At 43.1% G+C, this 26,381-nt stretch overlaps 1 protein-coding gene across 5 annotated transcripts in view; it reads left to right on the forward strand.

Moving 5' to 3' along the window:
* Positions 1-26,381, forward strand: part of BRD3 (bromodomain containing 3) — a 506,564-nt gene that overhangs the window by 472,046 nt on the left and 8,137 nt on the right. For 3 of the 5 annotated variants that reach the window (XM_069241563.1, XM_069241564.1, XM_069241566.1), the window contains one exon: positions 25,394-25,522. The exons of the other annotated variants lie outside the window; for them this stretch is intronic. In XM_069241563.1, the coding sequence (XP_069097664.1) occupies positions 25,394-25,522 (129 nt within the window). The remainder of the gene's footprint in view (positions 1-25,393; positions 25,523-26,381) is intronic. 5 annotated transcript variants of the gene reach the window in all.

A 26,381-nucleotide genomic window follows, 5' to 3' on the forward strand; every position in this document is an offset into this window, starting at 1 on the left:
CTTGGACCTTCCAGAGGCTGCTTCTTGGCCAGCGAGCCACAGTGAAATATACAAAAAAGTGATGGATGGAATGCTTTATTAAATCTCAGCCACTGGTATTAACTTGGTGCCACATCCGACTTGATGCCAGTGCGCAGCCAATCTTAAAGTATAATACTATCCCATAGCAACAGGGTCCTCTTCTGCATTGCCTTCACTTTGTTCACCCCAGAGAACCCCACAATCCCTCTGACGTTTAGGGAGTTTCTGTTGACCTTAGCATATGATATTCCTCTGGCAGGTCATTTGGGGCAAAGCAAGACTTTGGCAGGCTTGGCCCTCACTTTCACTGGCCCCACATGTCTGAAGATAAAAAGGAGCTTTGTCGCTCCCGTCTCACATGTCAACCCAGTGGCAAGACAGGCGGCATGGTACCCATAGGCCATTCCTCTTAGGACTACTACAGCTACTGCAGTGGCAAAAGCCCTCCTTGATATCTTTTCAAGGGTGTGTTTTCCTAAAGAGGTGGTATCACACGGGTGCAAACCTAATGTCTGCTTATCTGAAAGCCATGTGGAAAGTGTGATGTTACTTACATGTTCACCACTCCTTATCACCCCCAAACAAATGGCTTAGTTGAGATCTTTAATAAAACTCTCCAGCGTATAATAATGGGCGTCTCAGAGAAGCTCAGAAGGAGGTGTGATGTTCTGTTACCATGCCGCCTCTTATCCTGTTGGTAGGTTCCTCAGAAGGGTGTGGGCTGCAGCCCATTTGAACTTCGGTTTGGGCACCCTGTTAGGGGTACCTTTGATCTTGTTAGAGAAGGCTTGGAACAACCTCTGAAGCCTCCCAAACAAGACATTTTGGATTATGTGCTTGGATCAAGTACGGCTGAGTATATGACGAGGGCCAATAAAAACCTTCAGGCCAGCCAAGAGTTGCAGAAGCAATGGCATGATTAGAAGGCTGTACTGAATGTATACTAGCCAGGACAGAAAATGTGGCGTTCGATGGCATATGTTGCTGCAGATACACATGTTTGGCACAGTCCGCTGCCTGGTGTTGGGCTCGGAGTATTACAAGTTGTTTTTCTTCGAAGAAGTCTTTTTGCTCACGGGACCGAAGGACTCCTCCCTCCTCGGCTCCATTGCGCATGGGCGTCGACTCCATCTTAGATTGTTTTTTTCCGCTGTCGGGTTCGGACGTATTCCTTTTCGCTCCGTGTTTCGGTTCGGAAAGTTAGTCAGAATCTCGGAAGAAAGCTTCGGTATTGTTCCGTTCGGTATCGGGATAGTTAGGTACATCGACACCGATCATCGGAAGACTTTGGGGTAGTTTCGATCCCCCATCGGGGCCTGGTCGGCCCGACCGCGTGCGACATCGAAGCCGATGGAACGGACCCCGTTTCGTTTCTGCCCAAAATGTCACAGTAAGTATCCTTATACAGATCAGCACTTGGTCTGTAACTTGTGCTTGTCCCCCGAGCACAAGGAGGATACCTGTGAAGCCTGTCGAGCCTTCCGGTCCAGAAAAACACTCCGGGACCGAAGAGCCAGGCGTCAACAAATGGCGTCCACGTCGACAAAACAACGTTTCGACGAGGAAGAGGAAACATTCTCGGTTCCGGAAATCAGAATCCGGAGACTCCGACGTCGAACAACAGCAACAAACTGTGAGTAAGACGTCGAAAAGTAAATCCATCGACAAACCGAAAGCCCAGGGGACGCCACTGCCAACAGGCCATGGCTCGACCCATAAAACAGGCGACCCGTCGAAGGCGCCGAAAAAGGGCACGCCCATAGCGAAGACACCCGACTCCGGTCGAGGGACCGCCATGGAGCAACCTCGGAGCCGAGAAAGCGGCTCCGAGAGACAAAAACAAGATACCGGCACCGAAAAACATCGGCACCGAGAATCCATGCCGAAAGGAACAAAATTCTGTCGGTGCCGAAACCGAAAAAAGATTCTCTCTCGGCGCCGAAAAATACCACACCTTCATCCTACTCAGAGGAACAAGGAATAAGTGGCCAAATGCACAGATTTGGACAAGAGCTCCAAAGTGTAGAATCGGACTACACACAAAAGAGACTGTACATCCAGCACGACACAGGGAAGATATCAACCCTTCCCCCAATCATGAGGAAAAGAAGGATCGGACTTCCAAAGGATGACGCACAACCACAAGCCAAAGTGGTTAAAAAAGTCACGCCTCCGCCCTCTCCACCACAGGCATCGCCGGCACAAACACCGCCACAAATGCACTCACCAGCGCAAACTACCATAAGTCATGACGATCAGGATCAAGACGCTTGGGACCTGTATGACACCCCAGTGCCGGACAATGATCCCGACTCATACCCCACAAAGCCGTCACCGCCAGAGGACAGTACCTCATACTCGCAACTGGTGGCTAGGGCAGCAGAATTCCACAATGTCCAACTGCATTCCGATCCTATAGAGGATGATTTTTTATTTAACACCCTCTCGGCTACACACAGCCAATATCAATGTCTCCCAATGCTACCAGGGATGTTACGGCACGCAAAACAAATTTTTGAAGAGCCCGTAAAATCAAGAGCCATCACCCCAAGGGTGGATAAGAAATACAAACCACCACCCACAGACCCAGTGTTTATTACTTCGCAGTTACCACCTGACTCCGTGGTAGTAGGGGCAGCTCGCAAGAGAGCAAATTCACATACATCTGGCGACGCCCCACCTCCGGACAAAGAAAGCCGAAAATTTGATGCGGCAGGGAAAAGAGTAGCATCACAGGCAGCCAACCAGTGGCGCATCGCAAATTCACAAGCGCTGCTGGCCAGATATGACCGCGCACACTGGGACGAGATGCAACTTCTCGTAGACCATCTTCCCCAGGAATACCAAAAAAGGGCGCAGCAAATAGTGGAAGAGGGACAAACGATCTCAAACAATCAAATCCGCTCTTCACTAGACGCAGCCGATACTGCAGCAAGAACAGTCAACACTGCTGTCACCATAAGGAGACACGCTTGGCTACGCACTTCAGGCTTCAAACCTGAAATCCAGCAGGCTGTCCTTAATATGCCCTTCAACGAGAAACAACTTTTTGGCTCTGAAGTGGATACAGCCATTGAAAAACTTAAAAAGGACACAGACACGGCCAAGGCCATGGGCGCACTCTACTCCCCGCAGAGCAGAGGCTCTTTCAGAAAAACTCCATTTAGAGGGGGGTTTCGTGGCCAACCCACAGACACCACCAGCCAACAAACAAGAACCACACCATATCAGGGTTCCTTCCAAAGGGGAGGTTTCAGGGGATATCGGGGGGGGTCAATTCCCAAGGAGTAGGGGAAGATTCCAGACTCCAAAAACACCTCCACCTAAACAGTGACTTTCAAGTCACGCAACCCCTTCACTCAACACCAGTGGGGGAAGACTAAGCCAATTCTACCAATCTTGGCAACAGATTACAACAGACAATTGGGTATTAGCAATAATCCAACATGGCTATTGCATAGAATTCCACAACTTCCCACCAAACATCCCCCCCAAAACACGCAAAATGTCACCACAACATTTAGAACTTTTAGGACTAGAAGTTCAAGCACTACTGCAAAAGGATGCAATAGAGTTAGTACCAGTACAACAAAAAAACACAGGAGTTTACTCCCTGTACTTTCTAATTCCAAAAAAAGACAAAACATTAAGACCAATATTAGATCTCAGGACACTAAATACCTACATCATATCGGACCATTTTCACATGGTCACACTACAAGACATCATTCCACTGCTCAAACAGCAAGATTACATGACCACATTAGACCTAAAGGATGCGTACTTTCATATACCAATACACCCTTCTCACAGAAAGTACCTACGGTTCGTATTCAAAGGAATACATTACCAATTCAAGGTGTTGCCATTCGGAATAACAACTGCACCAAGAGTGTTCACAAAATGTCTAGCAGTAGTAGCAGCACACATGAGGAGACAACAGATACATGTGTTCCCTTACCTAGACGATTGGCTAATCAAGACCAACACAGTAAAAAAATGCGCAAACGACACCACATTTGTCATACAAACCCTTCACAAACTGGGGTTTTCCATCAACTATACAAAATCACACCTAGAACCGTGTCAAACACAACAATATCTAGGAGCAACCATCAATACATCAAAAGGAATTGCCACTCCAAGTCCACAAAGAGTGCAGGCATTCCACAAGGTAATAAGTGCTATGTTTCCAAACCAAAAGATACAAGCAAAACATGTGCTAAAACTTCTAGGCATGATGTCATCATGCATAGCCATTGTCCCAAACGCAAGACTACACATGCGACCCTTACAACAGTGTCTAGCATCACAATGGTCACAGGCACAGGGTCAACTTCAAAATCTGGTGTTGGTAGACCGCCAAACATACCTCTCGCTTCTATGGTGGAACAGCAAAAATTTAAACAAAGGGCGGACATTTCAGGACCCAGTGCCTCAATACGTTATAACAACAGATGCTTCCATGACAGGGTGGGGAGCACACCTCAATCACCACAGCATTCAAGGACAATGGGATATACACGAAACAAAATTTCATATCAATTACCTAGAACTGTTAGCAGTATTTCTAGCGTTAAAAGCCTTCCAACCCATAATAACACACAAATACATTCTTGTCAAAACAGACAACATGACAACAATGTATTATTTAAACAAACAAGGAGGAACACACTCAACACAATTGTGCCTCCTAACACAAAAAATTTGGCAGTGGGCGATTCACAACAACATTCGCCTAATAGCACAATTTATTCCAGGAATACAAAACCAACTAGCAGACAACCTTTCGCGAGACCACCAACAAGTCCACGAATGGGAAATTCACCCCCAAGTTCTGAACAAGTACTTTCAAATTTGGGGAACACCCCAGATAGATTTGTTCGCAACAAAAGAAAACTCAAAATGCCAAAACTTCGTATCCAGGTACCCACACCGCGAATCACAAGGCAATGCTCTATGGATGAGTTGGTCAGGGATATTTGCGTACGCTTTTCCCCCTCTCCCTCTCCTTCCATATCTAGTAAACAAGTTGAGTCAAAACCAACTCAAACTCATACTGATAGCACCCACATGGGCAAGACAACCTTGGTATACAACTCTACTAGACCTTTCACTAGTACCGCATGTCAAACTACCCAACAGGCCAGATCTGTTAACACAACACAAACAACAGATCAGGCATCCAAACCCAGCATCATTGAATCTGGCAATTTGGCTCCTGAAATCCTAGAATTCGGACACTTAGACCTCACACAAGAATGCATGGAGGTCATAAAACAAGCTAGAAAACCTTCCACTAGACACTGCTATGCATCTAAGTGGAAAAGATTTGTTTACTACTGCCATGCCAATCAAATACAACCATTACATGCCTCTACTAAAGACATAGTAGGATACTTACTACATTTGCAAAAAGCAAATCTCGCTTTTTCATCTATAAAAATACACCTCGCAGCAATATCTGCTTACCTACAAACTACTCATTCATTGTCTCTATTTAGAATACCAGTTATTAAAGCATTCATGGAAGGGCTAAAAAGAATTATACCACCAAGAACACCACCAGTTCCTTCATGGAATCTTAACATCGTTTTAACAAGACTCATGGGTCCACCTTTCGAACCCATGCATTCCTGTGAAATGCAATATCTAACCTGGAAGGTCGCATTTCTCATTGCAATCACATCCCTCAGAAGAGTAAGTGAAATACAGGCATTTACCATACAAGAACCATTTATTCAAATACACAACAATAAAATAGTTCTAAGAACAAATCCAAAATTTCTGCCAAAAGTAATCTCACCATTCCATTTAAATCAAACAGTAGAATTGCCAGTGTTCTTCCCACAACCAAATTCTGTGGCTGAAAGGGCACTACATACATTAGACATCAAAAGAGCACTAATGTATTACATTGACAGAACAAAGCTAATCAGGAAAACAAAACAACTGTTCATAGCTTTTCAAAAACCACACATAGGAAATCCAATCTCTAAACAAGGCATTGCTAGATGGATAGTCAGATGCATTCAAACATGCTATCTTAAAGCCAAAAGAGAATTGCCTATTACACCAAAGGCACACTCAACCAGAAAGAAAGGTGCTACAATGGCCTTTCTAGGAAACATTCCTATGAGCGAAATATGTAAGGCTGCAACCTGGTCTACGCCTCATACGTTTACTAAACACTACTGTGTAGACGTACTAAATGCACAACAAGCTACAGTGGGCCAAGCTGTACTAAGAACATTATTCCAAACTACTTCAACTCCTACAGGCTAAACCACCGCTTTTAGGGGAGGTAACTGCTTTATAGTCTATGCCAAACATGTGTATCTGCAGCAGCATATGCCATCGAACTGAAAATGTCACTTACCCAGTGTACATCTGTTCGTGGCATTAGTCGCTGCAGATTCACATGTACCCTCCCACCTCCCCGGGAAGCCTGTAGCCGTTTAGAAGTAGATCATAAATCTTAAACATCTGAACATTTGTAAATAATTATTAGAAACTCTTAACGTACATACATATTCACTCCATTGCATGGGCACTATTTATACCAAACAACTCCATCCTCACCCTCTGCGGGGAAAACAATCTAAGATGGAGTCGACGCCCATGCGCAATGGAGCCGAGGAGGGAGGAGTCCTTCGGTCCCGTGACCAAAAAGACTTCTTCGAAGAAAAACAACTTGTAATACTCCGAGCCCAACACCAGGCAGCGGACTGTGCCAAACATGTGAATCTGCAGCGACTAATGCCACGAACAGATGTACACTGGGTAAGTGACATTTTCATTCCATGGCACTCCCAAGACAAGTGGAGAGGTCCCCTCTTCTATTGTGGAGAGAAAGGGTGAGGTCACCTACTTTGTTGACTTAGCACTCCAAAGATCCCCCACAGGGTGCTTCATGTGAACCACCTGAAACCCTACTATAGCAAGTCTGACATGACCTTGCTCATGGCAGCTGATGGACAGGAGGAGGAGAGTGGCCCTCTCCCTGACCTCGTCTCCCTCAACACATGGCTAAGTAGATGGGGTTGTACTGGCAGACTGCCTCTGAGTCACATAAAGAGGACTGCAGAAACCTCCTAGGACAGTTCTTAGAGCTGTTCTCCCTGACACCTGATCAGACCACATGGTGTGAACACACCATTGAAACAGGTAACAGCTTGCTTGTTGAAAGCAAGATTTACAGGCAACCTGATCATGTCAGGTAATGTGTCAAGTTTGAAGTTCAGAAGATGCTAGAGTTAGTCAGTGAGCCGTCAGACAGCCCTTGGGCTAGTCCTGTAGTGCTTTTCCCAAAACCCCACTCCCAGAATGGAAAAAAAGGAAATGAGGTTTGATGTAGACTACAGAGGTCTCAACACTATTACTAAAACAGATGCTCATCCTATCCCTAGGGCAGGTGAGCTTATTGATACACCGGCATCTGCCAAATATCTGAGCACCTTTGATCTGACTGCTGCATATTAGCAGATCAAGTTAATAGTGGATGCTAAAGCAAAAACAACACTTTCCACCCCTAGTGGGCACTATTGCTGCACTGTGATGCTCTTTGGGTTGAAAAATACACCTGCTACATTCCAGAGGCTGGTGAATAAAGTTCTCCAAGGATTGGAAAGCTTCAGTGCAGCTTAACTTGATGACATAGCTGTCTTTAGCCCCACCTGGGAGGATCACCTGGTCCACCTAGGGAATGTTTTAGAGGCTCCTCAAAGGGCAGGCCTCACTGTCAAGGCCCCTAAGTGCCAGATAGGGCAGGCGAAAGTGGTATATCTGGGCCACCTAGTAGGTGGAGGCCAGATCCAGCCACTACAGGGTAGAGTCCATGCTATTCTGGATTGGACTGCCTGTACTGCACAAACCCAAGTTAGAGCCTTCCTAGGCCTGACAGGGTATTACAGGAGTTTTGTTAAGAACTATGGCTCCATTGTAGCAGCTCTAAATGACCTAATTTCTAAAAGGATACCAAAAGATTTTTTATGGACAGCTAGCTGCCAAAAAGATTTTGATTACCTTTAAACAGGCCATGTGCTCTGCTCCTATACTAAGAAGCCCTGGCTACTCCAAGAAGTTCATCGTGCTAAATGATGAGGGTCGGGCTCAAACGGTAGCTTTCATTAGCAGGAGGTTGACGCCCCCAGGGAACAGCGTTGGTCAGCCATAGAGATGGAGGGCTTTGTGTGGTCTGGGCTTTGAAGAAGCTGAGGCCATACTTGTTTGGCACTGACTTCATTGTTTAAACCGACCGCAAGCCCCTCCTGTGGTTAAAACAGATGAAAGGTGAAAATCCCAAACTTTTGAATTGGTCTATATCCCTCCAGGGAATGGACTATGCAGTGGAATATAGACCTGGGAGTACCCACTCCAATGCAGATGGAATCTCCAGATATTTCCACTTAGACAATGAAGACTCAACTGGGCAAGTTTAGTCTTATTGTCCTTCATTTCTGGGTGGCTGTGCTCTCTCCCCCTCTCAGTTTGGTTGCCTAGGACTTAGCACACCCCATAATTGGCATACTGGTACCTCCATCTAAGTCCCTAGTATATGGTACCCAGGGCATTGGGGCACCAGGGGATCCCCATGGGCTGCAGCATGTTATGCCACCCATGGGAACCAATTTAAAAAGTATCTGCAGGCCTGCCTTTGTAGCCTACATGAAAAGGTGTGTGCACCCTTTCACCGCAGGTCACTGCACCAGATTACTGTAAGTAATCCCTATGGCAGGCCTTCTTAGCCCAAAGGACGGGAATGAAACAAGTACCTGTGTGAGAGGGCACCCCCGCATGAGCAGAGGTGCCCCTATGAATTGCAGCTCCATTTTCCTGGACTTCGTAAGTGCAGGGAAGCCATTTTACCCGTGTACTGGACACCTGTGTCCAGCTACATAATGGTAACTCTGAACCTGGCCATGTTTAGTATCAAACATGTCGAAATCATACCCCAATGCTGTTGCCCATATTGGTTGTATGATTCCATGCACTCTGGGGGCTCCTTAGAGGACCCCCAACTTTGCTCCTACCAGTCTTTTGGAGTTTTCTGGGCAGCCCGCACTGCTGCCATCCCCCATACAGGTTTCTGATCTCCTGCTGCTTGACCAGCTCAGGAAGAGGAAGGAACAACAAAGGACTTCCTTTGGGAGAGGGCGGCAACACCCTCTCCCTTTGGAAATAGGTGTTTCATTGCTTGGGAGAGGTAGCCTCCCCAAGCCACTGGTATTTTTTGAAGGGCACATTTGGTGCCCACCTTCTATAAACCAGTTTGCACCACTGCAGGGACCCCAGTCCCAGCTCTGGCACGAAACTGGACAATGGAAAGGGGAATAACCACTCCCCTGTCCATCACCACCCCCAGGGTGGTGCCCAGAGCTCCGCCTGGTAGCCACTTGATTCTGCCATCTTGAATCCAAGGTGAGTGGAGGCTCCCTGGGAGCATCTGAGTGGCCAGCGCAGGCAGGTGACATCACAGCACCCTCCTCACAGGTGGTCACTTTGCTAAGTGACCAGTCCCCCTTCCTTGGCTATTTAGAGTCTCCCTCCAGGGTGGGTCTTCAGATTTGACGTGCAAGATTGTAGCAGGACTCTTCTGCAGTGTTTACTTCATCTTCTGGCCATTGGGACTGCAACTTGACCCTCCAGGCATGACAGTCTGCAAGTCCAGCAATGAGTCTGCTGGGCAGCATTGTTTCTCCGGGTCCTTCCAGCAACTGCAACATTTCCCTGGCTGTGCATCCTCTGAGGGCCACGAGTCTTCAGCCTGCACAAGAAGGAATCAGTCTTGGAGGGAAGGAGTCACTCCCCTGCAACCGCAGGCACCAACTACAATGCATCCGGTTGCATGGATCTTTTCTCCCGCAATACTGCATGGATCCTGCAACACAGGTGGTGGTCTAGAGTGGTCGCCCTGGTCCTCTCTACCAGCTGTCCAACTTGGGAGACATTAAGTCCTTGCCTCTCCTTGCAGGACAGTACCCCTGTTCACCACAAATCTTGCAGATACCAAGGCCTGTTGGCTCTTCTTCCAAGGGATCTTCGGGTTCCGTGTAGCCCCAGCCTCTAGCACTCTTCCCTGCAAAGCACAGTCTCCTGCCTGCTGCTCCAGCGATGTGGGACTCCTCTTCGGGTGTGTTGAGTGGGCCTCACTGCGACTCGTGTGCCTGCTGCCTGTGAGATGCCTGTGGGGGCTGCATCCTCATCTTCCAACTCTCCTCACTGCTGAGGGTCACCGGGGACTCCCCTCCTTGGGTTGACTCCCCCTGGACCTTCCTGGTCCCTGGCAGGTCTGCAACTTTTCATCTGCAACTCTTGCCTTTGCCAAGGCTTGTTGGTGGTTTTTCCACACCACTTACTGACTGCAACTCTTCTTCCGACGGGGGGCATCATCTGCATCATTTCTGGAACTCTTCTCCTGCTCCTCTGCTGTACATCTGACTCCTTGTCTTCACCATCAGCCTGGTCCTGCATCTCCGGAAGGGTGGGTAGTGGCTCCTGCCCCAGCCAGACACTGGACTTGGTCCCCTTCTTTTGCAGGTCCTCTTCTATCCGGATCCACCTTGCGTTTCTTCCAGTCTTGCTTGGGTCTTGCACAGTCCTTTTCCAAAGCTTACCTGTGGGTTTTGGGGAAAACAGGTATTTACTACTTCTCTCCTGGTTGCTGGGGGGCACCCTGGTACTTACATTTTGGGGTTCCTAGTTCCTCCAGCTCCCCTCTACAGATTCCACTTCCTTGGGTGGGGGGCTGACTTTTGCATTCCACTTACTTAGTATATGGTTTTGTCTCCCACTAGGGCTGCCATTATTTTCTGTTATTTTACTGTTCTCTATTTCTTTCTATGCCAGTCCCTGACTTCTAATGTGTGTGTATATATAGTGTTCACTCACCTTCTATTGAAGTATTACCTATTCAGTATTTGTGTTTTCATAATAAAGTACCTTTATTTGTGTATCACTGTGTGTTTCTTTCATGTTTGTAAGTGCTGTGTGACTGCAGTGGTATTGCATAAGCTTTGCATGTTTCCCAGATAAGTCCTGACTGCTCATCCACAGCTGCCTATAGAGATCTCTGGCTTCCTAGACACTGACTACACCTCACTAACGGGGGATACAGGACCTGGTATAAGGTGATAACACCATAGGTGCTCACCACACACCAGGACAGCTTCCTACACGTGATGATCAATGTAAAAGCTTTAATCTTTTGGCTTCCAGACAATGAAACCTCTCCTCTTCGTTTGAAGAGGATGGCCCAGCAAACACAAAAGAGGCTGAAAGGATGGACAGATGTCCTTTTAATAATGCCCACATGCTAGGGCTTTCTCGGTCAAAAAATAAATCCAGTCATTTGGCTTATAAAGCGTCTTTCTTGAAAACTTTACACAAGCCCACAAATTTGTCTTAATACCTCGGTGTAAATGGACTTGTGTGGAAGAAATGCCTGGCAGGTGGCAGATTAAACAAAGTAAATTGCCACTGCCCAGTCTCCTCGCTTAACAGTGTAGGTTGTGCAGATTCTACCAAGACTGATGATGCAACAGCCGTAACTACAAGATCTATAATTACATAGCAGTAAAGCTGTCTTTGCATACTTATCCAAAGTTTGCTCCCAATTTTGTCGGTTTCAATTAAACAAAACATATAATTACCCTACTTGGTCTGCTTCAAATGAAGAAAAAATAGAATGACCACCTTTTTTCTTTAAAAATTCCAAGAAAAAGTGCTGGCTGACCTTGACTTATTAGATATTCTCATGTATACACTGATAAGTTCTTGCGAGTTTAGCAACATAGCGTTGCATACCAACCATGCTTCTTTTGGGTGTTGCATTAAAAGATAAATTGTACTCTGAAACTTCAGTGGTTTTCACTTGTGCTTATTTGTTGGCATGCAAGACGCTACAAATTAGACTAGAAACAAATGTCACTGTAAAGAAATTAGAAATATTGGCGCTCATTGAGGATGTTTCAACTATAGATTTATAAAACAGACACGTTGTCTTTGGTTCAGACATTCACTGAACACCTTTGCTGTGACATATAATCAAAAAGAAAAAAAACAGCATTTTGGCAGACTGTATGAAAGAGCCTGTTTATAATACCTCTTTATAGGAGAAAATAAAATGTTTCCATTGATGCTCTGTATTTGATTCTAGCAGGTCCTACATAAAGAAAAGGTTACCCGTATTTCTGTGACTACACGTTACTTGGTGTGACATGCTTCATTATTGGCCACCACATCCCACCTTGGTAAGGTGATACTACTAGGGCGGACTCAACCTCAAGTGGGGCTATCTTGAGGGAGTTCTTACGAATTAGCTTACTGGACAAGGAACTTTGGTCCAGATGCAAGTTTAAAAATATTTAAGGATAAACCACGAAATGTGTCCTTTTTTTTTATTAGGGTGGTATACTTGAAATTATTAAAATAACTCCATCAAGGGGTTTTCTCCTGGGTTCTGATGGGTATTATGCCCACTTTGTACCCCTACGTGTATTGCCTGCAGACATGTTTCTGCCCATATGTTCTTAGCCGAAAAAGGTCTGTCATTCCTCAGGGCTTCAGTCAAAAACCTAAACCTAAAAGATTATTTCAGAAAGATGAATTGAAAGCGCAACAATCCTTTTGTTCGTAGTGGAAAGGGGCAAATCACCTTCTGTAAGATCTGTGCATGCTAACAAAAGGAGTTTGTCCCTGCTGCTGTCTGATGTGGAAACTACAGGACCAACAACGAGATTTCATCACAGTGGTAGAAAATTACCTCCAACAAGTGGGTATGAAGTATAATCCAACAGATATGCAGAGAGTTGGTAAATACTCATCCAGCAATAAGACCATAAAAATCTAACCTACAAACCAGACCGGATAAATTTGATTCAATAAGAAGTAAATGAATTACTGCTCAAGCAACAAGAAGGTGCTTGAGAAGTAATTAAACTAGGGTGTCTATTCAGTATCCTTCAGGGGTGTGGGATTTTATAAAGTATCTACTTGCTCATGGAACAGGTTGCTTCATAAGTCTACTTGGCCTGTTAAAAAAAATATATATATATATATATATGTCCACTTGTCCCGTTGGTGCCATGTAGTGTGGTGACAAATTGACAGCAATCTCATTATATTAGAGCTTGGATAATAGCCTTTCTGATTATGCCAGGACTTGTACTACTGTAGGGTTAGAATACTATCAATTCCCTTGTTTTGCACCTTTCAGCAGATCCACATACTGGGGCTAGAGATAGGGCTAACTAAAAGTTCCGCGGTTAGCATGCCCTTTTGAGTCTGTACAAACCTGCCAACTTGCATGTTTAGGCGTTTTCACCATCTCTAATCTAATCTTTTCCCATACTGAGAAAGGCTGGAATTTTTTTTCTCCTGATGTGGGCAGAAGTAAAACTTCTTACAGGGTTGGGGAAAAAGTGATTGGAGAGAAAGTGAACATGTAAAAGCGCGACAGATTTTTGCTTGAGCAAATCTACACATGTATTTCCTTGTGATAAAATGTAGTTCTCAAATGTTTGATATCATAGCATATGCCTGTAAATTATTTAAAAGGAGAGCAGGAGTGTAGTACTGTGGGGAGGAGATATCAGTTTAGCATTGGACCCCGACTTGGAAAGACCTAGATCTGGACCACACAAGGTCAGTTTGTGCTGTTGTGCACATCAACAGCTATTAGTAGGCAGGTAGATGCATCCTGCACTTGTCGTGGGTCAGTGAACAATTAAAATAAAATCCATATCTTAGTCATCGATTTAATGACAGTGGGTCACGGGTATTTTAACTCAGAATTTGGTTTATTGTTTCTCTCTCCCATTAAGGTAATATAAAAAAGATATAACCCCACAACCTGTCCAGAGAAAACATGTTGCACGCCCTCAGCAGAGTTGGGTGACATTCAGTGTAAAGAATTTCACCGTTCTTCACAACATATTCTGTGATTGGAAATTCTCATCAGTCAATTGGTTTGTGTCATGTTGTGCAGACACACAAACCAATAAATATTCAGTGTCTGCACGTAAGTCATACTTCATGTGTTTTTTTATTCACTCCGTATGTACTTCTCCAAGTAAGTAGACTTGGTTTCTCCAACAGCTTTTATTTTTATTTTTTTTTAAACGAAAAAAAAAAATCCATTTCTCTTTAGGTCGAGCTTACCTGACAGCACAAGCTGTCTGGTTACAAACAACGTATTATCAGCTTACCAATAATTTCCTGGACTGAACTCCTACCTGTTGGTTAGCTTTGTTGTCACTCTAATTTGCTTGCTTCTAATTTGATGGGTTGCTTACCCATCTTCTATTTTTTCCTCGCCTGGAGCGTATCCTCTTCACCTATGTCTTTCCACTGTTCACTTTTAGGGAAATGCTTTATTTTGGTCAAAGCACTCCAGGAAGATTGCATGGACTTTCTTGCATTCTCGCATATGTGCTTCTCTGTGCTCAGTGTTGCTCTTTCGCTGCATACTTTTCCTTTAACATCATGGGTATTTTCCCTTCTGTGCGTCTCCCCTCACCCTCCTTGTGCTTTTTTTCCCCTTCATCCATGTATTCGCACCCTGGCCTGCTCCTCCCTTGTCTTCTGTCCACAGATTGCTGCTGGGCTTTTTGCTTTACAAATAAGTGCTTTTGCACTACTATATTTTCATATTTTTTTATCCTCTCTATCGTGGATCAATAAATAGACACCTGCTTTATGATGCATGCATGCGTACAATGTGGCGCAGAATTCATGCTGTTAAGCATCTCAGTTTTGATGATGCTGTGTACACCAAAAACAAAGATCATTCGCAGAGCCAGTCAATCAATACTTCATTCACTCTCATAAATATGGATCATAAGTCAAATCCTAACAAGAATACAAACATGATAAAAGAAACTACATAAAACTATAAGAATATATAATTTATAATACAAAAATTTCATCACAAAGCTAATATATCAAGAACTAATTTTACGCCCCGAGCAATAAGGCCACAAGGTCCGGAATCGGTCATCCAAAGTAAAAAAAGACTTAATTTAAAATAGCATTATTTTTTGTAAACGTACAGCAGTCTTCAAAAAGTATCCATCCATGATACACACCAAGGGCCCTTCAAGTTGTTATACAATTAGCAGCTCGGCTCTGCATCTCTTAAATTTCTGAGTATGTAATAGGGGGATTAAATGCTGCTTCGTATGCAAGGCTTAAAACTTGCAATAAAAATGCAGAAGAGATTCGGGGGGGGGGGCGGGGGGGGAACCTCATCACAGGGACATAAAAGTATATCTGTGGGGGCAAATCGCCCCAATGGAAAAGATAGCTGTCATCTGATGGAACTGGTTCGAAACCATGTAAGTAGTACGCATTCCCAGGGGTTTCAAACCATACCCAATTATGGGGCAACAGATCCAGTTGTTTGCACAAGAAAAAGTCCCTAATACATGGTTTCCTGTACTCCACCTTCTCCCTTTGGTCCCTCCTGAAGGACAAAAACCGGTCATTCACCCAGCCCATATCCTTCTTGGAGATTTTGCTTGAGTTCTCAAGGGATTTCAGTTCCCTGGTCGCACAAGATGCAATTCATCATAATATTCCGGTTTACTGCAGCCTCTTTATTAAGCCAAATGGATCACCATAACATCAGCGGAGCCAGGCTAATTAATTGGTGAGCTATGTAGTGAGGAGTAGGAGGGATGCCCAACGACAAACCCTATTTTCCTCCACTTGGACCTTTTGTGGTATCTCTGTACCCCCACACTGCAGCACCATGCAGCTGGAAGGGGAGACCTTTTCTCCTGTACATTTCTAAAATAGGTCCAATTGGCTTTCCCCTAACATTATTTGCCAGCGCAAACATTGCCTCCACTGTACGATCAAACCACACAATCCTGTTAGCTAGGCGTGGGGTCCAAGAACAAGAATCAAACATTATCCCCATAAATGGGTACTGAGACCCTGGCAATATATTGGCCATTAATACAAATGGGAGGCGTTTTTGTACATTTAGGGCCACAAATCATAATATTATAAAGTTGACAAAGGACTTACTTAGCAATTTTAGACTGGTAGCAGCCGTGGCATTGGCTTCCCACACACACAATAGGAACATCAGCCCCCATTATACCAAGGGTAGACTTAAGCTTTTTAGTATACAACAAAAAAGGATAGGTGCAAACATGCACCCTTGCCGATCGCCTCGCTTAACACCTAAGGACGGGGTGACTCATTATTGCTCCTAAACATAACGGCAGATTTCGAATTCTAGTGATGGAGACGTAGGAAAGCAACAAGATCTGCCTTAACCCCAGTAGCTGTTAGCCAAGCCCACAATTTAGATCTGTTCACACAGTCAATGGCGCTAAATAAGATCGATGAATGCCAACTGAATAGAGGTGCTCTAAGCCACCTTATATTTAGCAACCAACAGAGCCCTTACTGTGCTGGAGAAATAATGTTACCTGTTGCCTAGTCCAGTAAACGCTCAAGATTCGCAAGCCCAATTAATTTGTTACGGAACAGAAAAGTGAAACGAGACGATAACATGCAGGGTCATTATGCCTGCCTTTCTTAAACTCTGGATCTATAACTGACTCTCACCACAATAGTCATTCCAGCCTTGCATGTAGAATTTTAGTGAATAATGGGCACCAAATTCCAGGAGCCTTGTTTGCCGGATTATTATGAATGGCAATAAGTACCTCCTCCCCCGAAAAAGTAATACTCCGAAGCAAAACAGGTTCATAGGACCCATATATCTCCTGACTGGGCCTGGGCAAATAAATATTGGTAAAATGCTTCTTCTCTGACTGAGCTAATGTGGGTAGGTACTATATCTGGGGATCCCCCATATCTGAAACTAGCCTGACTTGTTTCTAGAACCCTCAAATGTCCTTCCGCTGGCAAGCTGCCACTAAATTGTCCCATTTTTCTCCCTGCAGTTCATCCTTTCCTTTCAAGAGCACATTTGTAATCATTCCTACAGGCTCCAATAGGCCCCTGATCTCTTGGGCTGGCCTTTAAGGCACAAAGCAATTTGTCTCTAGCAATTCTACAAGCTCTGTCAAACTAAGACTTTTTCTTTCTCCTTGTAACACAGATAGGTTTAGATAATACCCCTTTGACATAGTTTTTAAGGGTGGCTCTTTGACCGCCACCTCCTGCTGGTCCAGGATTTGCAGCACCTCAGCAACACTGAACCGCAAACACTCGCATAGATCCTCTCCCACTGCTAGCGAGTTGATTCCACAACTGAGCCCAGATTAAAACATACCACCAACCCCACCCCTTTAGGGCGTCCTGAATCGGAGGGGAAGGCATGGAGGTTAAAGGAATTGTAACTGTCAAGGTGGACATCTTCACGGGACCATGATTCCTGGAGAAACACGATTTCGAAGCCACCCATTCTTAATTATACAGTTTGGCCCGGACGCCAGCCACATTCCAACTTGGAAAATCCACCTTGGCTGTACCATTAACATCTGTGATGGGGCAATAGTCTACCTTCCACATACGTTAAGACTATAAATCCAGAGTTCGACCAGTCATCCGTTCATGGTTCATATTTTGTACAGAACAGGGCAGTCACTTCCCCTATACAGGTCATCAGGCTTGTTATGAACACTATGAAACTCTGACCGGTTTGTGGCTGCTATTCCCTTGCACTCCACTCCTTTATACACTTCTCATGGAACATATAGGAACTCCATTATCATAGCTGTCACAAGTAACTAGTCAATCAGTATTATCGAAGTTTAAGTTTGAAAGTGGGGCAAACCTGTTACCATGAAGATATTGGTGTATTTCGAGGGCTTTACGCACAGATTGCACTGCCATAGTATCACTAAGTGGTGCAGTATGCTTATTAAAAAAAAAATGTTTAAAGCCTAATGGGAGAATCCTTATATGGTCTGCACCTAACGAACCAAATGAGGCTTGTAAAGAATTTTGCCTGCCACAATCGACCTACGAAAATGTATAATGCACTCCCTATTCATCTGCAGGGGCAAGGGGGGCAATACCACCCTATGCACAAAAATTATTTCATCATGAAAATTAAATACAGGGCCCACTTGTTCATAAAGCTGACGTGCAACCTTGCTTTTGACGTCCATAGTATCTTCGTGGACTCCATCCCCAAAACAGAAATGTTACCAAGAATGACCACATATGGACAAGAGACCGGGAGGTAAGTTAATCACAGGAAGCTTAGAGTGGCCAGCTCCTGGCCTGTGTGATACTACAGTGTCACCCTTACTTTCATTTGTCTTGCTTATTTCGGCCAAATCCAGACATCCAGGTTGTATCCAGGGTTTCCTAGTGGTGGGTGGGCAGTTCCTGTTGGTGACCTTGGCAGACTTTGGATGCCTACAGACTCCCCTAGAGACAAATTGAGTGTTTGACTGTAGAATGTAACCATCCGTCCTCGGGTATACCAGTTGGAGCATTTGAGGCAGCAGGGGGATCAGGCGACCTTTCCTTCAACTTTTTGCATAGAGAAGATACCTACTCTCCAATAACATATAACCATTCAAATACAGGGCGGAGCTTTGCCTCCAGTAGATCACTCATATGTTTGCTGATGCTGTACCAATACCCTAAGATGACAAATATGTGATAATTCCTAAAGGACCGTTTTTATGGCGAACATTTCTTTTCTGCTTTTACCCACTGTCTTCTGCCTCGTAGCTGGTCAATTGCAAACGAGGAGCGCATATCCAAATTCCTCATATCTCGAGTGGCATCCATCCCCTCGTCCCTCACCGGTCTCAATGATCGTGATCTACCCTGGCTGATGTCATTAGGCTCAGGGGAGGACTATCCCTCGAGCCACCCCCAGGGTTGCTCCAGAGCTAGCTTGCACCTGAGGAAATATCAGAGTGCACAGCAAGGACCAGGTGCAGAGGGCTCCTAACATCTGTGAGCCTACGTGCTGCCAAGTCAGTCTCCCGTGTTATAACATCCACGGATCGTACTAGAAAATTCAGTGTTGGAACAAGTGGGGACCATGGCACCGATACCCACTTTCTGTTTCCCCATTTCACAATCAGATGTTCGATCAAAAAGTTTGGGCTTGCCCCACCTCCCATGGATAAACTTGCGCCCTCCCTATGCAGTTTTTGTCAAAAAGTTTATTGCAAATAGTACATTGATATTATCAATGATGTTATCAAAGATATCATGAGTGGCATAATATGTAGGTGTAGCAGTGCATGGCGAGAGTGCGAGTTACAGTTAAGGCACAAGTTATAGTCACTTGAGATAACTAACTATAACTGTCAAATTTCTAAGGTTTTGTACATTTAAAATGTGAGGCTAACTATAATGTCCCAGCATCCTTTGTTTTTTTGAGTGAATTTCTGTTTTTTTTTTTATTGTATTTACTAACAGTAACGTCCCTGTAATTTTTGTATTTTGTGTGTGTGTGTGTGTGTGTGTGTGTGTATATATATATATATATATATATATACATACATGGTTTCTTTAATAACATCTTAAGCGCCTTAACACATTATCCACATTGAACCTACACATTGATGTGACCCTCATTAGATGTTTTGCATCAGTGCTTACTGAAACCCTAAACTTTGAAGTGATATCCCCAGTTGTGATCACCCATTTCCTTTGGTAGAATTCAGTCAAACTGATACCATAGCCCGATTTACAGCTGAGTAACGGTAGTGAGCACATCACAGATTCTTTCCAGAGTAAGATCATATTTTCATGCATTCCGGACCATGATACAAACGCCTATGTCGCCAGATGTTGGAGTGTGCGCACACTATCTGAAAAAGTCTCACGTTCTAAAATAACAGTATCAAAGGATAAGGAGGAGGCGGCTTTGTGTAAATCTTGCAGGACAAACCATGGACAGTTATGTCAGCAAGCATATTGCTGCAGGCTTGTTGAGTGGTGGGCTATCCCAAACCACAGACAGCATGCCCATTCATCCATCACCCCAGTCCTGGGGAATAAAACATACTAACTTGGCTTACATTGGCAGTGTTTCATAAAAGATCGTATGCAGGGCACCTCGTGGTGCTCGGTCCATAAAGTCACTAAATATTGTAAATATTCATGGTAGGCAAGAAGCAAAAGTCTGAAAAACTAAACCCACGCCTCCATTGACTAACAGCACTGCCTTAAACCTGGTAAACACCAACGAAGTGAGAAGAAACCCTGCGGAAGAGACACGTTAACTCTAATAATAGTTTTGATGCTTAAATCGTAAGATTCAGATGTAATCCTTCCATCTCTTTAATTAAGATAAAGTGATAGCTCAGTAAGTATTTTCTAGTTTTGATTCCATAATAGTGCTTACTTACTGTAGTGAGCAGTGTCTGTAAAATGCACTCGGAAGTGTCAGTGGTGTAGGGCACTGATTTTCAAATTGACTCCATTATGGGTCATATTACCACAACGGTGTTAAACACCTAATATGTAATTCTACTTAAATTGGATAGGTGGATAGTTCACTACTTGTGACTCTGGAGGAGCTCTTTGACTGTTCCAGTAAATAATATGTTCTTCAGTGATTACTGACGTTAGTGGTCACTCTTACAGAAATCTTTGATTTAATCTTAATAGTGACCCAGAAAATTGCAATGTTGTTCTCTGTTGGAGCAACAAGTTTGACTGAAACTCTCCTTTGTCCCTCCATGAGGTTTGGGTTGGTGAAAATGCCAGCCTCATTTTCAGATGAAACCAAATATCTGCTGGATATTCTAAAAAAAAACACTTAAGCTAATGCCTGACCCAGCAAGAATGGAAAGGAGATGCAGATTTTACCTATTTCCTTGGCTTCTGGTGTTTAATCTCTGGAGGAACGTACCTTTTGAACTTCTGTATTATGTAGCTGAAATCTCATGTGCGGTCCGGTTTTTAAATCTCAGTTTCACGTAAGTTATTCGTATGTATGTGGACAGCAAATAAGCAACTTAGTCCACACCCAAATAAAAATTAAAAAAAACCTTTTTGAAGAACATTTTATGTATACAATTAATAATGTTACTATACAAATAGTAATAGTGGTGCAAGTTCAGTTAATTATGAAAGTCTTGCAGCCGATGAATCAACTTTAAGAGTTCCTGGGATGTTTTTACCTACTTCTCTAATATTTGTTTTACATCAACATACATTTTATTTTAGTTATAATCGAGACCATGTGTATCATTTTGAGAAAAACGCCTGTCATTAATTTTCCATGCATTTGATCTGAACTTACATGCCAAATTTGTTCGGCTGCCTGTTTTTTTCTGTGTTTTTCAAAAGTATTCTTTGTTATATGGTTTTAAAAGATGCCCTTCCATTTCTTCAAAACCTTATTTACATTTTTGGGGCAGGCCCATCCTCTAATCTCCTTAAAATGTGGTCTCAAATGTGTTGGCCTCTAAGCAAACTCCTGCAACTTCGCTTAAATGTCAACAAGGAAGTGACGCTCATTCCTACTGTCTGTAAGCTGCCCATTGATATTTTCAACGAGAAGTTCACACTAGATTTCCCATTTAGCAGGCCATTTAATTAGATTAAACAGTGTTAAACTGAGGGCTTTTGGTACTGAGTAGTCTAGTAGATCTTTCTCCTTTTTATTCAATACTTGGACACTGCAAATGTGTGCTGTCTTTACATGCCTCATTAGTCAATCGTGCTAAGTTTCTAAAAGCGCACCTTTATCCAAGTTTGAAAGACCCTAGAAGCATTTACCTAATTTCAGGGATGACATGCTGTTTTAATTGTCTCTTAGCCATGGGTGAATCATTTAAACTTGCTCGTGCCTCATCTACTGTGCCTGAAACAGGGACAACTATTCAACATTCATTTTATTGTTGAACCTGAAGAACTACCGTTTGTCTTTAACACGAAACTCATTACTGACGAAAGAAGGTTTCCACCGGATTACAGTGTACGAGAAAATATATACTTTAAAGCAGTGTTGTCCAACCTTTTTATTGCCGCGGACCGGTAAATGTTTGATCATTTTTCCGTGGCCCGCTTGTCCCATTGTGTGACAAGCGGGCCACGGAAAAATTATCAAACATTTACCGCCCGCCACAGTGGGGTGGCCCGGTGCCGATTGATCCACGGACCGGCACCGGTCCGCGGCCCGGGGGTTGGGGAACACTGCTTTAAAGCATAGGAGTGGAAATCATTCCGGTTTGTTGCCTCCCCGTTTTTGACCAAAATTATGTGCAGTTGCATGGCTTGTAGATCTCTCTCCAATCGTTTAAAGCATTTCAGTTTTATAATAGAGATGTTTGGTAAAGTTTTGTTATTTAAGGAGCATGATGCATACAATACTTTGGTTAAGTGTTTGGAGTATGCTTCACATTCATTGTGTAACACATCTGCTTAATATTTGAACTACACATTTGTCGGAAGCAGACTTCCTTCTTTCCATCATGTCTGTTATGTTTATCAATGACCTACCTGTTGTAAGGTGGTACATTTTAGATTTTATCTGTATTAAATGTAAATATCACTTATACAACCTATATGTTGGTGTAATTGATGGACTTGCTGGGTTGTATTTTTTTGAGACTTGTATTCAACAAACATTTGTAATTGTGACTTAATTGATGACTTATGAATTTTTCCTCTAGGCTGTTTTTATCCCTGCTTCATCCTAGCTCAAATTCTTCCTCCTTTCCCTAATCCTTTGAACCTCTTTATTCTTCAGCATTCTTATTTCTTTACAATTTTACATGTTGGAAATACGGCCTGTACACTGAACCTCAGATTACATGCACAACTATTTCACTTTGTTATACTGTGCATCAACACACCATTTGGTATCTTCTATGAAGGCTGGTATTTATACAGAAGAATGCAAAACTTTTCACCTCTTTCCCTCAGAATATTACTTGCTATTTGTTTATTTTTGGGAGGAGGGGTCCAGTTTTGGCTGTGAAACACATATTCATGTTTCACACCAGTTGATTTTTTTTTTTGTGTGTGTGTGTGTGTGTTCAAAACAACTCTGCCTCACAAGCCCAGCAGTAGGTGTCACCAAAGTCTGCATATAAAGTAGATTTTGGAGCGCTTCTGTAACAGTGGCAATATTGTTCTAAACAGACATATCTAAATTCTAACTTAAGGTCTCCCGCTTTAAAAACACACCTTTCTGTTGGAGAGAGAGTCATCATTTACTCATGGTGCCCACTGTGCTTCTTGCAAGCATTTCTTCTCTGGGCGCAAGTTATAGTGTTTAATTTGGCCAAGCTTATTCCAGCTAGCAGACTTGAAACCTTGCACCTGCCTTCCCATTACCATTTCCCTACTTCTCCTTTGCTTTGTAATATGTTCCCATAAGTTGGTAATTTGAAGGAGACGGGCATAAGAGTAAGGAAAAGTTACTCATGACAGTAACGAGGATACCCCTTGTGCATAGGATCTTTCACATTACCAACACCTTCCTGCTATTGTCTGTTTGGTTCGGGTCTGGGTCCTCCATCTGGCAGGCTACAGATTTAAAGGAAAGAGATTCAGGGGGAGGTAATGGAGGCAAGGTAAGGGCCCTGCTGGAGGGCTGCGCATGCACCGGTCCCCTGACTCCTCAGTTTAAAGTTTGTGTACAGTCTCATCCTCGCCATGGTTGCAGGTTCCTATACGTTGGTAATGTGAAAGAGCCCAGTAATATGCTTACTTCAGTTACTACAGTGAGTAATATTTTCTATAGCTATGTAAGCTAAGGTCAGTGTGGCCACTACTAAAAAAAAAATTAAAAAAACACTATCCATTACTTTAATGCATGTGCCCAGTGTCTCTTCTGACTTTATAGCTGGTTACCCTTTTGCTATGTTTTTAAAAAGATAAGCTAGTTTCCTTTTGACTTTCGATGAGTAGTAGTCCTAACAGCATCATTCTCTTTTATCTGTCCCATCTGAAGCAGTTAATGTCAGGGGATGGCAAGAATAACTATTTCCACGTACCCGCAAAAATAACTTAACATGGTACAGGAAATTTCAGACCATCAGTGTCACCTTTATAGCTAGGCAATCATCTAGGATACCTCCTCTAAGAGACTCCCAGATTTTGTAGCCTCAAATAGTGTCCCAGTTTTAATAGAGGAGGGGGATACAATGTCACTTCGTGCAAGTTGCCGAAGTCTCTTGGATAGGCTGTGTAAATCCTTTTAAAGCTGTGAATAGTCTCCTTGAGGGGAAAGGGTGGGGACTGAATATCTTTAAAAACATTTCCAGGTAATGGTTGACTGGTAAAACTACTCCATTGGACTCCCATCCGAGAAATCTTTCTTGTTCTGTTAATTTAGTGGCATACTGTTACGGAATTTGAAGGTAAAGCTTGACAGTGCCAAATGACCGACACACTCTAACCCTATAAAAATCTTAAGATCATAAATTTTGTGGCTATCTTGGAACACAGATGTTTCATTTGTTGCTGTGAGATCATAATAGCAGCATTACAGTGCAACTGTTTTTATGAGCTAAAAAGGACATACATTTTAAGATACAATTATTAAATGGATGACCTTTGATGTAAAGCAGTGTCACTAAAATATATTTAATCTCTCATATATATTATTAATGTTGAAACTAACTCAAAATGTTGACAAAACATGCATTAGTGCGTGATTGGGATACATTTGATTAAACTGTATCAATGTCCTTTCGGTGATCGCAGTTACCGATTTTGCTTACTAAATGGAACTCTCCGGTACCTGATTAAACCTTAATTGTCAGAAGTATAAACGTCTGATAAATAACTGAATAATGTTTCTGCTTGGAACGTTTTTAAATGTTCCAGCTGTCTGGTAAATAGAAGACAAACCTTCATTTCCAAATCATGCAAACGTTGAACTATTATGTGTAAGAAATGGAACCTTTATACTCCAAAGCTTGGAGGCACAAAAGAGGCAAGAATTAGATGTATTCTTTTGACTTTTTATTATAACATCAAAACATAATTCAGTTTTGGTTTTCCAAGATGGCCACCACTTTTATGAAAAGGCTCATCTCTGAGGCCAACCCCACTGTAATACTGTTAAGAATTTAACCATAATGCAACAGATGTTGGTTTCCCCTGCTTTCAAACAGTAGAAAATCAACATATACTTGTAGTTTTATGAAATCTGCATGTGCAGAAAAAGGTTTTGTACCGCTAAGTGCATTTTTCGTATGTGATGCCAATGAGCGGATGTCGTCCTGAGCATGTAATGGTTATCCATCGCGGGTGCGTTCCACATTTTCTCGGATGGGAAGAGCCCATTAAGGAGCGAGCCAGGTTTTAAGTGCTTGCCTGGCACCTTTAGATAATAATCAATTTTTTCATCTAGAGTAGAATTGCATGGTTTTATGTATCTTTACAATGGGAAGCAGTTGAATCTGCAGTGTTCTTATGCAAGTACTTATTTAATTCATTCATTCCCCCGCAGCTGGAAGTGGAAAAAAGCACGCTTCAAAATCTAAAGAGGAAATAGCGCAGGAAAAAAAAAAAGAATTGGAAAAGCGGCTACAAGATGTCAGTGGGCAGTTAAATAACAATAAAAAAACTCCTAAAAAAGGTAAGTGCCAGTCAAAAAGACAAAAGGAGGGAGATGGTCCTAAATATCAGTCTGTAAAAGCCTGGTCCAAACTCCCTCTAAAACACATCCTTCAGGTATTCATTGTATCCAACGTAAATATGCATGAGACTAATTACTTCTTGATCTAAACTACTAAACGTGATATGTAAATTACTTTTAGTCTTGAAATTGGACTAGTCTATAGTCCTGTTAGAGTTGGACCTGCATGTTGTCTACCTTAAGAAGTTATTAGGAGCTATATTTTTATTTAGATTTGGTTACTAGGTTAAAACTTGTGCTTGTCCTCCCCTGTTCCTATGTAGAATGAACAGGTCAACCAAGAGGCGAGAATGGAAAACTGCTCTTTATAGTTGCATATAATTTAAGTAGAATAAGGTTGGGGACCGTGCATACGCTTGTGCTCTTGGCCGTGCCCCTGCGAAATCCCTTGCGCGTATCATTCCTATTTATTTATTTTGCCGTCTGCGTTTTTTTTTTTTTTTTTTTTCGCCTCCAGGGGTCTAGTGTTCAGGGTTTTTTTTCTATAGAACCAGATATCATATTTTGCATCAGACTTATTTGTTCATAATTGAGACATTCCGGCCCCTTTCTTGTCTGCCTGCCTTCAAAGGATTCACAGAATGTGGGAGGCATGTGATTCTAGCTACTTGTTGAACTTACGCTGACCATTATATGGGCAAGTATATGGACAGTTTGTGACAAATTGCCATCCGCATTAGCCAAAATACGACCCCCATGTGTTTATTTTTAATCACGGGAATAGTTTAGAAAGCATTTTGGAGCAAAGGCCAGGGTTACTGGCAAGGATGTTCTCCTTTTGTCTTCTCAGGAGCATCTC

Source organism: Pleurodeles waltl, chromosome 6 (genome assembly GCF_031143425.1).
Source record: "Pleurodeles waltl isolate 20211129_DDA chromosome 6, aPleWal1.hap1.20221129, whole genome shotgun sequence".
Classification (NCBI taxonomy): Eukaryota; Metazoa; Chordata; class Amphibia; order Caudata; family Salamandridae; genus Pleurodeles; species Pleurodeles waltl.